This window comes from Cydia splendana, chromosome 5 (genome assembly GCF_910591565.1).
Source record: "Cydia splendana chromosome 5, ilCydSple1.2, whole genome shotgun sequence".
Lineage (NCBI taxonomy): Eukaryota > Metazoa > Arthropoda > Insecta > Lepidoptera > Tortricidae > Cydia > Cydia splendana.
This window is the reverse complement of record NC_085964.1, coordinates 12786654-12804020: the sequence shown is the minus strand read 5'-3', so window position 1 is coordinate 12804020 and position 17367 is coordinate 12786654. Positions and strand designations below refer to the sequence as shown.

Sequence of the window (17367 nt, the reverse complement as noted above, 5' to 3'; positions counted from 1 at the left end):
CAGCTTTGGAAATCACAAATCAGTAATTCGATTATTTTATCTTCTTGATTGTTATTCGTTGCTATAACTTTTGTCTCTCGCGCAATGTTCGATAGATCCACCCATGTTGTGTCTTAATTGTACCAAGTGGAATTGTACATGTATAGTAATAAATTAAAAACACTCTTTACATTCATGCGTTTTATTATTACTAAAACATTATTGTTAGTACAAAGGTGTAAGTGGAAAATATAAAATTGATTATGTTCCTACTATGCGATAACCGCTACAAATTTTTCCAAATAACGAAATAAATGCTTTGTTTACACATGACGATATTTTAGATAAAACTTAAGACTAATCCCTCTTGGAATGGACATAAAACTGCAAAACACACATGTATACATTCAAAACACGCGTTGTGGTTCTTATAATTAACAACTATGTATTTGCAAGTATACGATAATTAAACAAACACATTGCACCACAATGACAATAACTTTCATTGAGAATCTGTCAGGTGTAAACTAGGCATACTGCCCTCCTAAGGGGCTATTCATAAATTACGTCATTTCAAATTAGGGGGGGGGGGGGGGGGTGTCTGGACATCGGATGACGGTAACATGAAGTAGGAGGAAATGATTATAGGGGGGGGGGGTCAAAAATCGATGACGTCATTTATGGACAGCCCCTAAGCTAAAAGGCGGTATTTGCATTAAATTTTCTTTGAAATACGTCCTATTAGCTTAGGAGGGCAGCATAGGACTAGGACTAAGAAATAGTACCTACTTTCAAAAAGACTCAACAACCAATCTCAAAATCACATGCTTGGAAATAGACATGAAGATGAACTTTATGCCGATGGCATAGAGTTCACTACTGTTTGTGATTAACTTAAAGCAAATATCGATTACTAAATAAAAATATGTAACCCTATCTTATGTGAAGAATCTTTGACAGTGGTTGTCAAGGGATGCCATGAGCAATTAAGGTTACGAGAGATGGCCTTTCCCGAAGATAAAATATTTTAATAAAATGCACTTTTAACTCCATGTCCGTTTCATTAAGTGCGTGGTCCTTACAGTACCTACCTTATTGCCCTAAATATATTGTGATGAAATGTCATTATTAATCTTAACCTATACATAAAATAGAATAGCAAAATGTATAGAGATATTTTTGTTTAAAAACGTTCCTAACAAATTTAACATCACTTCATTTTATTATAAATTAAAAAGGTATCTTTAAAATGGCATTTTGGTCAAAAATATCCTTCCATTATATTTATACTACTACTTAAAATAAAACCTTCGTGTATTTTTCAATTGCCTTATAAGCAACAAAATAAGTTTTATATTATAATATTGGGCAGATCACAGAACCATAATAATATAAGTAATAATATATAAAAACATATCGCAACAACCTTGAAATGTAATGAACACTGTAACAGGGCTGCAAGACGAATAAATTACTCTATATATAAAAAATATAAACAACTTAACATAAAATACAGCATTAACTTCGTAAGTTCCACGTAATTAAATTAAATAAAACAAGTAAACAATAATCGATGTCAATAAAATAATTATGGCTTTCTAATCAATATAACACTTAATACAAACAATATAAGGACCATTTCATACTTACACACAATATTAGTCTTAAGTTTTCAATAGTCCTATATCATTATATGGAACATGGCCCACACAATATTATTTTTATACAATAGCAATGCAGACTTGTACAGTCACGCTTCGTGATTGTTGCGTCATTTAGGGTTCTAGCTGAATTGGATATTCCATAGCCTAAGTATTGAACAACCAATTTAGCTAGAATCATAATCCTAATTGGGTCAACAATCACGGAGCCTCCAGTCTCCAGCACAGCTAAAGTAAAATAGTAATACATTTTTATAACTTACAATTTCAAAGGGTGTGATGATATATGGCTTAAATAATAAAATTATAGAAAGCATGAAAAAAGAAAATGTTTGACAAGTTAAACTTGTTTCAATTCAATAGACGCAACCTTTTCAACCTTTTTCATGACGCGACGCGCGATAGTATGTACAAAATATTTCACTTAGGTATGTATTGCTTTATGACTGGGAGGAGCTTCGCGACCCACAGATTGAAGGACACTGCAATAGACTATAGGTAATCTCCAATTACCAAATTATTCAGTTATGTGAAAGTTCGTCTGCAACACGACCTATCTTGTCCTTAACATTAGCAAGTTCAGGACATGCTTGTAGTAAAATGTTGATCAGGTCGGTACGTTTATTAGCTATGGCCTTGTGAAGAGCAGTCTGGCCATCTGTATCTTGCATTAGCACATTTGCTCCACACTGAATAAGGAATTTTAGGGTAGCTGCTTTACCTGAAATGGAAAATTATTTATAGGTAGGTAAAACTTGATGCAAAACATTGGTTACGTCATGTAAAGTTCAAAATAATCTATATATATCTAGAACCTGGGTGACATTACATTTTTAGACCGGTGGAGCATGTAAGAGAATTTATGGTCACCATACATATGCGCTTGTTTATCAATTCAGTATAGAAGCGCAAGCATCTATTTCAGGTGCGTTTACGTTTACGAACTGTATATTCATAATGCAGTGTCTGTTTAGTCTGTTATAAAAACAACAATTTCGATAAAATTTGGAATTCATCCCTAACGCCAATATAGTATGAGGTTGGATACACTAGGTACTATGGGGAAGGATTTGGAACAATTTTTGTCAACAAAGCCTTTACCTGCAGCAGCAGCCTTATGAAGTGGTGTAGCCAATCCACTAGTCTGAGCGTCAACACATGCTCCAGTCCCCAGCAGCGTTCTACATATGTCTACATGACCATTACGTGCGGCGTAGTGCAGTGCGGTGTACCCAGAATTGTCTGGCTTATTCACAAATTCCTTAGCATTGTTTGCTTTGTTTATTAACATGTCCACTTTCTCTTTGTCACCATTAAAAGCTGAAACAAGATTATTGGCTGTGTTATTAAGCATAAGTAATTTTAAAATCCAGTTAGGTGTAATTGGTGTAATACGCAAACAAGCAGTGAAGACAAGCGCCACATCTGCCATAAGTTAATTTCTATTGATATGAATGTATAGTTTGAAACCTGCCCCTATAGGTTTCCGCAACTCAATAGCTAGTAGCTCAATAGCTATAGGCACTAGCCTATATTGCGTCATATATTATGTAGTTGATTAAAATTGATAAATGAAAACTTTTTTCAATATTTTTTTGTACATTTGTCTTTAAAAAGTTTCGTTAGTTTAAATCAAAATGTCGCCACATCCAACAATAACTAAAATAAAAATAATTCAGACAAAAAGAAGAACTTCACAGTTGACCTTAGCATGTTGTTAAGTAGAAATAATGTAAGTAACATAATACCAGAACACTTACCAGCATTCCATATTCCTCTCTCCCATTCCATTTCCGATAGTGTCTGACAAACCGATTGGTTTGCAGTTGTGCAGTGAGTGTGATCACAATTGACATGATCCATTTTTAAACATATAATGACAGCAAAGACACAAAAAAATTAATATCGGTCAACATTTATAGCTCACGCTGAAGAGTCCAGGTGATCTCATTTTCTCCAGTGCTTGAGATTATTTTATAGCCAAGCTGCGACAATGAGTTTATGGCATGTAGCACATTAGTTTTAATGCCAACTCCATTTACAACAACTCCAGATCCGGGGTATTTTTTAGTCAGTGCTCTTATTTCGTCATCGCCTAATCCAAAGACGGAACAGTCAGATGCATGTAGGGAGCCCTTAATGGCAATGTATACAACTCCTTCTTCAGTCAAAGGAATAGTGTTCAGATTGACAGAGGAAGTATCTTGGCTACCTTTGGTATCCATAATAGTTAAAAAATGGTAGAAAAAATATAGTGTTTCACAAATTACACTTCGTCGTCTTTTGCTGGCTGCTGATAGTTACCAAAGTGCATAGCCTCTTTGCTAAAATTTGTGATGTTGTCCTGCTCTACAATCACTGATGGTTCCGGTTCTGAAAACTCCTTTCTCATAGTCCACATGTATTCATTATAGTCTTGTTTGACTGCTGTAGAACTTGATGCAACCACTTTGTAACCCAAAACCTGTAAAAATTAACATAATTAAAAATAGAGGTGATAATGTCAGGCTTTTAGCAGAGAACTTGCATAATTAGCATACAGAAATGAATATAATATGCTATGTTTAACTTTGCGAATGTTACAATAAGAACTTAAATTTAAACCCACACACATTAAGGTTTAGCACTCTATTTGATTTGTCTGAATGTTACTTGTGCCATTTTAATATCTTCTAAATTATCATGTACCAATTGAAGCTCTCATGGCCAGTTTCAATTTATTAAAGTAATGGGTCAATTTTTGATTGGTGTAAATTTAAAAATTCAACCAAAAGCACTTTCATGTAAACATTTAAGGTTTTTATGTTGCTAGTGCATCCTTTTTGTGTAATTGAAAACTGTAGTACTTATTTGCAAGATTCGCAAAAGCATATTCTAGATATATGTATAACACATTCACTGCCAGCAACCTGCTAGGTGGGTTTATTGTAGGCGCTTTTCACTACAAACGGGAAAAACTGTGTTATCGGCTACATTCGTAGCGCGTAACGAGCGCTGCAGTGAAAGTTTTAATAAGATGTGAAAATGGCATGACTCATTTCTTACTAACGACGTAGAAATATAGGAACACACCCCAACAAATCAGATAACATTTACAACTTACCTCTAATGCGCTCAGTATTACACAGGGGTGCTGTAAGTAGACAATAGTAGAATCATCACAGTAGCCGCCACACGCAAACCTTTTTAGCTGCTCAATGTCACCAGCTGAATAAAATACAATTTCACTTGTTAATTGAGTCACCGTTATTGAGGATAAGGATTGTTTCTGATGGAATATGTTTATCATGCCTATATACATACATACCTATGCTTGTTAATAAAGTCAACAAATGTTAAATTCAAATAGAATATCAAGATAATAAGAGTTAATCTCTTTGCACTCAATATAAAATAATATACCTTTTAAGCCGGATACTAAAACACGCCAAGGGTTTTTATGGCCATAAGATGCGAGGTTACCTCTGATCAAAATGTAGGGCATTGATTACGGATAAGTTGAAGCTTTAAATAAACTTTTTATTTATTTAGATGTCTTAACTACGAAATACAAATAATCAAATCCAATGCAATAGTCAAATCGAATAAACAAAGTGATTGTTTTTTTTATGTCACCATAAAGTAAAGATACAGAGTTATGCAGTATTATATTTTTTACAAAATAAAAGCTCTAACAGACTGGCGTACCGACCGAGACCTTGGTCCGGTCAGCATAACTTGCTATCGGGCCGGGCCCGAGCATAGATGGTAGATCCTATAGTTCGTTTTTTTTAGCATTAGAAATAAGGTAAACAATCTTGATGTGTCTTTTAATTGAAAAACACATTTTAAAAATAAGTTACGGCAAATATAGCTGGTCAAGCAAATCTTGTCAGTAGAAAAAGGCGCGAAATTCAAATTTTCTACGGGACGATAGCCCTTCGCGCCTACATTTTTTAAATTTGCCGCCTTTTTCTACTGACAAGATCTGCTTGATTTACGCTAAATTTACGCCGCGCACATATACAAAGAGAAAATAATCACTGCGTTTTAAGAGACGGGACTTCCATACTAGCGACTTGAATCAGTTTTGTGTATGTTTGGTTCTCCAATCATTACCAACATGTACCGACCGGTTGGCCTAGTGGGTAGTGAGTGTAGTGACCCAGGCTGACGCAACTAGGAACAATAAAAGGTTTTGTATGGACTATAGTGACCTAGCCATAGCCAAAAAAACAAAATAAAACGTCAGTGCTATTCATCTGTCATGTCAACTGTCAGCCACATTGCTTTGTTGCTTGTCATGGCGGTTCGTAGGTTTTACTTACGTATTTCTTGCAATTTCTTTTTTAAAAGCCTTCGTTATTTTCCAAAACAGTCATACGTGATAAGAACATACAGTGAGTCTATAGATTTTGTTTAAATGCCACCGAAAACTAAGTTGTTTCAGTGCGAAATATGTGGAAATTGATACACTCGCGAAAATCGCAGAAAAGGAAGTTTATGGCGAAATTTCCATTAGATGAAGACCGGTAAGTATTGCTTTAGATACTTTTAGCCTTATTTTGGTGTAGCAGGCTATAAACACATCGAAAATTAGATATTTCATATCCACTTTCATTGTGAACTAGGGATGTACTACAAGTATCGATACGAAGTATCGATATCGACTGCAGCCTAATTTTTTATCAATGTAATTAGTAAATAAAATAAAATTAGTGAATTTCCTGGTAACTTGCATACAACATGACTACAATTATTTCTCCGAATATTTTTAGTGGAAAATTATCTATCATCTGTGTATTAATGGAATGGACATTATATTATATATTTTTGGAATCTAGTAATAGGGGATATTACTGCAATGTTCTGCCGCCAGAGTGCAGCACTACCGACTCCAGAAAATTCATAGACTAACTTATACATTCTCTGCCTTAAACTGTTTTTTTGACAAGTTTTCACAGACTATAAATTATGACATTGATGCATCAAGGCGGTTTGTTAACAAGGGCCTACCGGTAAACGCGAAAATCGAAATTTAGTTATCTGCCTCTTTATCGCTCGAATATGCAAGAGTGATAGAGAGGTTAAATAACGAAATTTCGATTTTCTTGTTTCGCGGTAGACCCCCAGATTGTGACAGATAGTGGTAGTGGCGCTACCTACGCAGAGTTTTGCGTAATATTCCCTATTATTTAAGATTTTAACCTAAAATATAAGAAAATGTATGTATGTCTGTTTTAATTATTAAATGTTTTCAGATGCAGGCAGTGGGTCAAATAAGTTGTAATGGAAGATTTAATTTTATTATTCAAGAATACAATATATAAAAAAAAAACATTTAAACAGGTGAAAACACATTTTCCTCTTGTTACCTGTGGACCGTCGAACCGTCGGGATGTTTTTAAATTAATTATATTAAATGATAAAAAAAAAACATTTTACATATTTTTATTTTAACAAATAAAAGTCGTGTTCACATTTAAGTCCAACCATGTATTAGTCCACTCAAAGAACACTATATATAACATACGACTTAAATGTGGACTCGATGCTAACCTGATTTCGAGTACGAAATTTGTTGACAGGGGCCCATGTTTCAACCCTCCCCAATTTATCGATATCGATAAAATTCGCAAGCGTGTAGCATACTACACTATTTAAGTATGTTATGTTGGTACTATTGTTCTTTGACAGTTCTTTGTCGTACATGTTGGTAATGATTGGATAACCAAACATACACAGACCAATCAAGTCGCTAGTATGGAAGTCCCGTCTCTTAAAACGTAGTGATTATATTCTCTTTGTGTGTAGTGTAGTGACCCTGCCTATGAAGCCGATGGTCCCGGGTTCGAATCCTGGTAAGGGCATTTATTTGTATGATGATACAGATATTTGTTCCTGAGTCATGGTTGTTTTCTATGTATTTAAGTATTTATATATTATATATATCGTTGTCTGAGTACCCACAACACAAGCCTTCTTGAGCTTACCGTGGGGCTTAGTCAATTTGTGTAAGAATGTCCCTATAATAATAATAATAATATAGGCAGTGTGAGGGGGCAGCTGATGGAGCCTCACCGGGATGGTGGTAAATCAGAGGCAGGATCCAGGACGACGATGGATATTTATTAATTTTAATAAAAAGGCACCTGTAACAATACACTGTTTCAGGCCCTCGAACCAACCATCGAAGTGCCGGCACCCGACCAGGCACCGGGGGCGCCGCGGGTAGATCTCTGTGCCGACGAGGAGGAGTTCGCGCAGAGTGTAAGTAGTACAGCCAATGAGCAACTGACGAGGACTCTGGATGAGGCGATTACGCAGTATCGCTTCACACCCAATACTAGGCCACGATTACCACGTTTGCCTATGAATAGACGCAATCTAGCGCTAATGGGAGCCCTAAACGCTTTACTAGAGCCATATTTGCGGACTAGTAAAGATTTAGATGATACGCACGCGATCATGTATTGCGGAGCCATCGCGGCGTGCCGTGTTGCACGAGTCAAGTTTCCGGACTCTGAACGTCTAGGTGCACGTCGCCGGAGGTGCCCCCGCATGGCAAATACGGATCGAGCGACGTATCAGCTCTTTTAGGACTCTTATCGCAAAGCTGATCTGCTTCAGGGGGGGCAACAATCGCCCCCGAGTAATGCGCTTTGTAAACCAGGCATTCGCGGGGACGGATATCAGGCCCCGTGACTACATGGCCAACGTTACGGAGCGCATCGACTTTCTAAAGCAGAAAGTCTATGCATGGGCAAACCGTATTCGCCGCTACAGAGAGCGTGTGGACCGATTCGAGCAGAATCGTCTTTTCCAGAGTGACCAAAGGAAGATGTACCGAAAGTGGGAGGAAACCAACCTTCGTGCGTCCGACTCGCAGCCACCGGATGCTACTGTCATGAATGACTTCTGGCGTAGCCTGTCGGTGCCTGTCGGACACACCGAGGGGAGTTGGATGAGTGTTCTCGAGCGGGAGTGCGAGTCCATTGAACCTATGGGGGCAGTCACCATCAGCCCCGATGACGTAAGTTGTGCCATCCGCACGGCCCAGAACTGGAAAAGTCCTGGGCCGGATGGATTGCACAACTTCTGGCTAAAATGGTTCCGATGCTCGCATTCCTACTTGGCAGCACAATTTAAACAAGCCCTCGAGCTTGGTTCTCTCCCACCTCCTTTAACAACTGGAGTCACCTTCCTGCTCTATAAGTCCGGTAGTACCACGGAAGCGAAGAACTATAGACCCATCACATGCTTGCCTACACTCTACAAGCTCCTTACATCCATTTTGAGAGCAAAAATCAACGCGCACATTGTCGCAAACAATATTTTGGCCTCTGCTCAAAATGGATGTAGGGTTGGGTCCCGTGGTACTAAAGAGCTCCTCCTCATAGACATGAGCATCTGCCAACAAATCCGGCAGACCAAAGGGGCCTTCTCAGCCGCTTGGATTGACTACAAGAAGGCCTATGATTCGGTGCCTCATTCATGGCTGCAGAGGGTCTTAGAGCTGTACAAAGTTGATGCAGCTTTAAGAGCCTTCCTAAGCGCGTGTATGGGGCAGTGGACCACAGTCCTTCGTCAACCAGGAGGCGGGGATGACCGACCTGGCCCACAGGATTTTATAAGGATTGAGCGAGGAATCTTTCAGGGCGACAGTCTGAGTCCGCTATGGTTCTGCCTAGCTCTGAATCCCCTCAGCACCCTGCTGAAGGATTTGGGACTAGGTTGCCGGCGTCGGAGAGAGGGTGAAGTTATTTCTCACCTTCTGTACATGGATGACCTCAAATTATTTGCACCAAATACCCAAGGCTTGTTGGAGCTACTGAAAACCACCGAAGTCTTCAGTAGTGCCATCAACATGGAGTTTGGTGTCGATAAATGATATATGGTATATGTAGGTATAAATGATATAGGATATATGTAGTTATAAAAGTTATTTTCATATGAATGAAAGGTAAAAAAAATATATATATATTTTTATCGCGTTGTACGGCATGGCCATTTTTGTTAATGTCTTGTCAATGTCAAATGTCATTTTCAGCTACTGCCATAGACAGTAATCAAGATGGCGCCGGTCGCTGCTGCAAAGGCTGCGTTCAGCTTATGATAGGGCCGTGTCGTACGGCTACGTTCGTGGCCCACAAATGGTCTCGCCGGAAGATCAGCGCTGGCTCTCGGGTCAGTATTATGCTGAGGCGAGCCCATTTCGTGGTAAACTTTAACGCTTTCCAACTTTATTAATATTTGTAGTTTTTAGTTATACTCTTGTATGTAATCTTAGTTTTAAGTTTATCACGAATAAAATGCTTGATTCTGATTCTGATTCTGATAAATGTGCGGTTATGCATGTACAGCGGGGGAGGGTTGTAAATTCAACAAATTTACAACTTTCTGAGATAATGTCTTTCAGATCTATCTCTGAATCAGAAACCTATAAATACCTTGGTATGTCACAGTCGTTGGGTATTGAGGACGAGGGTATTAGACGGTCGGCGAAGGAGCGCTTTTTCAGTCTGCACACAAAAGTCCTTAACAGTCTTTTCTCAGGCGGCAACAAAGTGCGCGCCTTCAACGCCTGGGTAATGCCCCTCCTCACATACTCCTTTGGCATACTAAGGTGGACTCAGACCGAGCTGGACGCCCTGGATCGGAGGGTCCGATCACTGCTCACCACACATCGCATGCTACATACACCCACGCTCGTCAGTTATGAGATTGTACATCCCACGGAAGTGTGGAGGCCGAGGCTTCCTAAACGCCAAGGATCTCCACAACCGCGAGGTGTACAATCTCAGGAATTATTTCCTTAACAACGAGTGTGAGATGCATCGTGATGTGGTGGCAGTAGACAGGAACCTCACGCCGCTCTCCTTGGCAAACGAGAACTGGCGCAAACCTGTGGTACTAAGTACTGCGGACCGCAAGGCGGCATGGGAGAGTAAGGTGCTACACGGGCGGTTCTACAAGGCCCTCACGGGACCCGATGTGGACCTGCTCGCGTCGGTGAACTGGTTACGATTCGGGGACCTCTTCGGAGAAACCGAGGGTTTTGCCTGTGCAATTGCGGGCGAAGTGATGATGACGAACAACTATCGGAAATATATCCTGAAGGATGGTACGGTCGACATTTGTCGGGTATGCCGCCGTCCCGGAGAGTCACTCAGGCATATCATTTCCGGTTGTTCTCATCTTGCTAACGGTGAGTACTTGCACAGACATAATCTCGTAGCCAGGATTATTCACCAGCAACTTGCTCTTCTATACGGCCTTGTGGACCGCGAAGTACCGTACTACAAGTACTTACCTGCGCCTGTTCTCGAGAATGGTCGTGCCACGCTCTATTGGGATCGATCTATCATCACTGACAGGACTATTGTCGCCAATAAGCCTGACATCGTGCTGATAGACCGATCACAGCGCCGGGCCGTGCTCGCCGACGTCACCATCCCCCATGATGAGAATCTCGTGAAGGCCGAGAAGGACAAGTCCAGCAAGTACCTAGACTTAGCTCACGAGATTACCGCCATGTGGGATGTTGACTCGACGATCATTGTTCCGATAGTTGTGTCAGCGAACGGTCTCATAGCGAAGAGTCTCGAGTCGAGTATTTTATTTTATTTAAACTTTAAATAAAATAAAATACTGCAGGTTGAAGTTTAATCAATTTATTAAAGTAATTTTATTTTACAATACGTGTTCGAATTGTTTTTCCTCGGCTCGTATGCACGCTTGGCACCGTCTTGTAAAACTTCAAGTTAATTTTCTCTAATTCATTTCGGATATGTTTCGTGCTGCCTCGAACATACGCCGCCGTAGTTCCTCTTGGGACCTTATTGACTTGGAGTAAACTTTATCTTTAAGCATTTTAAGCATCCCCTATGAAAAAAATCTAATGGGTTTAGGTCCGGGGAACGCGGCGGCTGGTCCCAATCGGCTGATCCATCTGGGAATTTATGTGTGAGGTGGTCGCGGACATCGCGAGCGTAGTGTTCTGGGCAGCCGTCTAGCTGTGGTTCCAGCTCCAAGAAGATGGATCGGCCGACTGGAACCAGTGGCATGGCCTATAACGTTCCCCGGACCTAAACCCATTAGATTTTTTTCATTGGGGATGCTTAAAATGCTTAAAGATAAAGTTTACTCCAAGTCAATAAGGTCCCAAGAGGAACTACGGCGGCGTATGTTCGAAGCAGCACGAAACATATCCGAAATTAATTTGAGAAAATTAACTTGAAGTTTTACAAGACGGTTCCAAGCGTGCATACGAGCCGAGGAAAACAATTCGAGCACGTATTGTAAAATAAAATTACTTTAATAAATTGATTAAACTTCAACCTGCAGTATTTTAACACGTTCGCGGACGCGGATTGCATAGCATCCGTTTTTGTACTCCTCCTGGTGACGCGCCTGCTATTGCATCCGTTATTCTTTTTAAATTTCTTCGTTGAAATGCTTATCAATCCGCTTAACCACAGTATAATATTATTCACCAACTTTTCCTCTACCAGTCACCAGAGTCAAATAATGCGTACTGCCATATTACATAGTTTTATCGAAGTTAAAAATTATCCTGTGACGTCTCCAAATTGGCCCCCCTTTCTGTGACGCAGATGCTATAGCATTCGTCTTTGTATGGCAGCTCCCTTAGTAGCCCGGCAGGTGCTTCTGGGAGTGGACTCATGTAATTTGGGTGAATTTCGTGCGCGATAGCGATTTTGACGTATTTTTATAAAATCGTAATTAATGTTTTTCTTACAATTTCTTTAAGTTTTTCATTGTGTTTTAATAAACAAACGTGTTTACTTGCTGTTAATTACACTACAGTAAAACTTTGATAACGGTTAATGTGAAAAAGTGAAGCATGAATGTGTATACCTATTATTGAAATAATTACGTTACTAGTCATAGTTTTGGTCATATAATTGTGAATTATAGCCTGTTGGCGCTCGATGATCACCTTTCACAAGGTAAGCACCTTATGACACGCATTTCACGCCTTATATTTGGTGCAGATGCATCCGAAAAAGAATATAAAGTTGGGTGAATCATCGCTTGGCAGGAAAAGTGGTGGACGCTTTACGTCCAGAACTTAACGCGGCAGTGCGTTACAGGGAACTCAAAAAGTGTAATGCGGTACACATTGACACTTTTGAGAAGTAGTGTTGGCGTAAAATGCTGCGTATACCTTGGACAGCTAGAAGAACAAACCTCTCATTTTAAGAGAGCTCAACATTGCCACTCGGCTCTCTACAACATGCTATGAGACCCATGACTCGGCCTTTAGATTAGAGCCGGTCTCCAACGCATAATTTGTAGGTAGTATCACATAATTTGAGGTCGAATGAACAGCGAACGTGCTTGAGCTGGGGCATGTATGAGATGGACTCAATATTACAATGATAAGCAAAGAGGGAACAAAACAGAAGAAGAAAATTATTTGAAGAGGTCAGCAAATGAGTCTTTAGACCAAAAATCGCGCCTTTTAGGAAGTCAGAAGTCTCAGCCATTAAGTCCATCGAGCACGATGTATGAATGCTATAACATGCGATGTCATATAAGATCCCATCTTGCCTACGTCAGGTGACAGACATGCTTATGCATCCGAATTGTATAGCATTTGTTGTCACATAGCGTATAAAAAATATACTTCATATTGACGCGGATTGCATAGCATTCGCCTTGCATAGCATTACACGTCATATACAATGGTACGGTCGTATAGAGGGCGGTCTCGTGACCTCCAGAAAATTCCGACTTTTGGTCTACCGCTTCTGGTCAGAAAAATGTTCAACGGCCCGGCCAAACGGTGGGAGGTAGGTGGGGGGTGCTCGACCAAATGTCATAGAGGAACCCTGGCAGTTTTTGACGCCGCCATTTTTTTTTCAAAATGGCCAACTTTTTTTTTAAATTTTTTCAAGTTTGTCCTAACGCGTTGAAATTTTGGTCACGGAATCTAGGGGTCCCCTAGATTCCTACGAAAAGAATTTTTTTGGAAAAATGCTTCAATTGTTGGAAAACTGGCCACTTTTATTTTGTATGGCAACTTTTAAACGGTGCGAGATAGGTGGGGGGTGCTCGACCAAATGTCATAGAGGGCGCCGAGACAAAACAAACTGCATTTAAAAAATTTCAAACGGACCGACTTTTTTTTTAATTTTTTCAAGTTGGTCCGAGCGCGCTGAGATTTGGCATGGCGAGAGATAGAGACCTCTAGATTCCTACGAAAAAAAAAAAAAAATTTTTGGAAAAAATCCAAGATGGCGGAAATAATGGTCATTTTAATTTTGTATGGCAACTTTTAAACGGTGCGCGGTAGGTGGGGGGTGCTCAACCAAATGTCATAGAGGGCCCCGAAACAAAGCAAACTGCATTTAAAAAAATTCAAAATGGCCGACTTTTTTTTTTAATTTTTCAAGTTGGTCCGAGTGCGCTGAGATTTGGCATGCGGCGAGCTAGGTGGCCCAACATTACCATGTAAAAAAAAATTTTTGGAAAAATCTAAAATGGCGGGCGACACGGGCAAAATTCAAATTTCCAAGTAGGTTAAGCGAGCCCGAAGGGCGAGCTTCAGGCCGGGAGGCCGAAGGCCGATCCCGCGGAGGGCCGTCAGGCCCGGAGGTTCACCCCGAATGTCCAAGCGTACCCCACCCCCAGGAATTTTGGGCGAGGCCGAAGGCCGAGCTGCGGAGGGCCGTCAGGCCCGGAGGTTCACCCCGAATGTCCAAGCGTACCCCACCCCCAGGAATTTTGGGCGAGGCCGAAGGCCGAGCTGCGGGAATGACCAACAAAGCAAAATCCTATACAAAAAGTGTGTTAAGCGAGCCCGAAGGGCGAGCTCCTGGCCGGGAGGCCGAAGGCCGACGCAGGCGGAGGGCCGAAGGCCCGGAGCCTCCACCCCGACTCCCAAAACGCGAGGCCGAAGGCCGAGCTGCGTGAATGCAGTGCTTACAAGCGTTCTACAAAGTCAACTGTCTTGATAAGCGAAGCCGGCGGGCCGAAGGCCCGACGGCGAAGCGTCGAGGCTCGCGAAGGCCGAAGGCCGAGCTCCGCGTAGGGCCGAAGGCCCGAAGCGTCACACGAGAGGGGGAAGTTGGAGCTAAGACACTTTTCCTATTGGGTCGTGTTTAAGCTCCAACTTCCCGCTTAAGCCCCGAAGCAAAACCAACCATCCTAAGTGTTTTAATAAGCGAAGCGGCGGGCCGAAGGCCCGACGCTGAGCTTCGGAACCCAGCGAAGGCCGAAGGCCGAGCTCCGCGTAGGGCCGAAGGCCCGGAGCGTCCCTTTAGATTTCCCATGCACGCGAGGCCGAAGGCCGAGCTGCGGGAATGAAGTGCTCCCACGCGGATCTTTTCGTCCTAGCAAAAGTACAACTTTATTTCTTTTTTTCCCTTTGGAAAACAAACTACTACTACTACTACTACTACAACAACAAAAACAACAGCACAAACAACAGCACCAACAACAACAACACATCAACAACAGCACCAACAACAAACTACAAGAAGACCGCGGGGCCCTCGGGCCCCGCGCACAGGGCAAAATCTAGTTATTTTCTTTAAACCTTTATCAACTCAATGATATCCTTAAAAAGGGAGATAAGCATTTTCCATCTCTTTCTTTTAAGCATTCGGCAAATACTGAATAGGCGTTTTTTTATTTCTGTATCCAGAATTAGATATCTTAACATAAATCGTTTTTTTACCAAGTAGCAACGGATTGCAGCTTTCCTAGTTTTAACTTATTTTTTATGAGGCTTTCGAAAGATGATAATTATTCCTATTTTATTGCAGGAAGGTACATGTGTTATACCATTTTTGAATCTGCATAACATGCTCAATATTTTGACGTGGTTGTTCATTACTTTTGTAGTAATTTTTTTTCACGACAGATGGTCAAAGTCGAAATTAATGTTTCGCTGTGAATTTAATTCAAGATTAAACCAGTACTTTTTTGCAGTTTACATTGTTTATCGATAAAATACCTATTCTGTTATCTTAATTAACTATTCATGATACCGTACACATGAAAAAAACTAACTTCGAGACCTTTCCGAGTGCACACTGGCACTAACAATGTTAAAAACGGTCAAAATTCATGAAAAACCTTAATTTGGCAATAACTCGAAAACCGTGCCACTTTTACTGGGGTCATGTTAAGTTGGTTTGGGTCCTCTTGACCTGGTCTACCTCCAGTGTCACTGTGACGTGTCACTTATGGGACACCCTGTATTATATATTATTGGAATCTAGTAATAGGGGATATTACGGCGATGTTCTGCCGCCAGAGTGCAGTACTACCGACTCCAGTAAATTCATAGACTAACTTATACATACTCTGGCTTAAACTGTTTTTTGACAAGTTTTCACAGACAATACATTATTATGACATTGATGCATCAAGGCGGTTTGTTAACAAGGTCCTAAGTACTGGTAAACGCGAATATCGAAATTTAGTTATCTGCCTTTTTATCGCTCGAATATGCAAGAGTGATAGAGAGGATATCGAAATTTCGGTTTTCTTGTTTCTCGGTAGACCCCCAGATTGTAACAGATAGTGGTAATGGCGCTACCTACGCAGAGTCTTGCTTGATATTCTCTATTATTTAAGATTTTAACCTAAAATATAAGAAAAAGTATGTGTCTTTGTTTTAATTATTAAATGTTTTCAGATGCAGGCAGTGGCGCAAATAAGTTGTAAAGGAAGACTTAATTTTATTATTCAAGAATATTATATATAGAAAAAAAAAGTTAATCAGGTGAACACACATTTTTCTCTGTTACCTATGGACCGTCGGACCGTCGGGATCGGGATGTATTTTAAATTAATTATATTAAATTATTAAAAAAATAACATTTTACATATTTTTATTTTAACAAATAAAAATCGTCTTCACATTTAAGTCCAAACATGTAATTAGTCCACTAAAAGCCCACACTATATATAACATACGACTTAAATGTGGACTCGATTCTAACCTGATTTCTACTACGAAATTTGTTGACAGGGGCCCATGTTTCAACCCTCCCCAATTTATCGATATCGATAAAATAGGCAAGCGTGTGGCATACTACACTATTTAAGTCTGTTATGTTGGTACTATTGTTCTTTGACAGTTCTTTGTTATACATGTTGGTAATGATTGGAACACCAAACATACACACAGACTAATCAAATCGCTAGTATGGAAGTCCCGTCTCTTAAAACGTAGTGATTATATTCTCTTTGGACTGTGTTTGCAGTGCCGGAAAAAGTAAGTATCTGCCTATTTGTTATACATATTTTTATTGTATATTGTAATTTATCAATCATATTATATTTGTTTTACTATTTGAGTGTAGTTACTACACCTTCTACACTAGTAGTAGGTAGTTATGTAGTAAAAATACTAGAGATTATTCAAAACTTCTATAAAATAATAAAAAGCCAGGGAAGATTAAACTTTAGGTACTTTTTATAAAAAATATTTATTTACGCGACGACGGCGATTCATTAAAAGAGCGATTATGGCATAATCATTATGCTGACCATGTTTGTACGTATGTACCTACATATTTCAGTGTCCTCGTAACTGAAAACACAAAAAATATTTCGAAAGGTATTAAAATCTTTTAGGTATTAAAATTCAAAAAAATATTTTACATAGGTATATTACAATAAAATAGGTTCAGTCTTTTTATGAAAATCTCTAAATAGCTCTTAGCATTTTTGATTGCCTTTAATAGGTAAGTACCTAATTAAAAAC

The 17367-nt window shown here is 39.9% G+C and overlaps 4 protein-coding genes across 4 annotated transcripts in view; 1 reads left to right on the top strand and 3 right to left on the bottom strand.

The window, feature by feature from the left end:
• Nucleotides 1-17367, top strand: part of LOC134790729 (homocysteine S-methyltransferase-like) — a 161381-nt gene that overhangs the window by 92185 nt on the left and 51829 nt on the right. The gene's annotated exons all lie outside the window — the stretch shown is intronic.
• Nucleotides 166-3638, bottom strand: LOC134790733 (ankyrin repeat domain-containing protein 39). The gene is made up of 4 exons (XM_063761647.1): nt 3401-3638; nt 2742-2960; nt 752-2361; nt 166-515 (listed from the first exon to the last, which is right to left on the bottom strand). Exons 1-3 carry the CDS (start codon nt 3501-3503, stop codon nt 2162-2164), a joined length of 522 nt encoding a protein of 173 aa, XP_063617717.1. The 5' UTR covers nt 3504-3638; the 3' UTR covers nt 166-515; nt 752-2161.
• LOC134790735 (uncharacterized) lies at nt 3421-3865 on the bottom strand. The gene has a single exon (XM_063761649.1). The coding sequence runs from the start codon at nt 3863-3865 to the stop codon at nt 3557-3559; it is 309 nt and encodes a 102-aa protein (XP_063617719.1). The 3' UTR covers nt 3421-3556.
• LOC134790734 (uncharacterized) lies at nt 3907-5194 on the bottom strand. Its single transcript, XM_063761648.1, has 3 exons — nt 5043-5194; nt 4744-4847; nt 3907-4104 (listed from the first exon to the last, which is right to left on the bottom strand). Exons 1-3 carry the CDS (start codon nt 5122-5124, stop codon nt 3907-3909), a joined length of 384 nt encoding a protein of 127 aa, XP_063617718.1. The 5' UTR covers nt 5125-5194.

Excerpts from the sequence above, each read along its gene's own strand:
- LOC134790733 (XM_063761647.1), bottom strand. The coding sequence starts at position 3,503 with ATGGATCATGTCAATTGTGATCACACTCACTGCACAACTGCAAACCAA. Across the intron at positions 2,961-3,400 it reads GAGAGGAATATGGAATGCTG|CTTTTAATGGTGACAAAGAG; the intron begins GTAAGTGTTCTG and ends ATCTTGTTTCAG. Across the intron at positions 2,362-2,741 it reads TCATAAGGCTGCTGCTGCAG|GTAAAGCAGCTACCCTAAAA; the intron begins GTAAAGGCTTTG and ends TTTCCATTTCAG.
- LOC134790735 (XM_063761649.1), bottom strand. The coding sequence starts at position 3,865 with ATGGATACCAAAGGTAGCCAAGATACTTCCTCTGTCAATCTGAACACT.
- LOC134790734 (XM_063761648.1), bottom strand. The coding sequence starts at position 5,124 with ATGCCCTACATTTTGATCAGAGGTAACCTCGCATCTTATGGCCATAAA. Across the intron at positions 4,848-5,042 it reads TTTAGTATCCGGCTTAAAAG|CTGGTGACATTGAGCAGCTA; the intron begins GTATATTATTTT and ends TATTTTATTCAG. Across the intron at positions 4,105-4,743 it reads TAATACTGAGCGCATTAGAG|GTTTTGGGTTACAAAGTGGT; the intron begins GTAAGTTGTAAA and ends TAATTTTTACAG.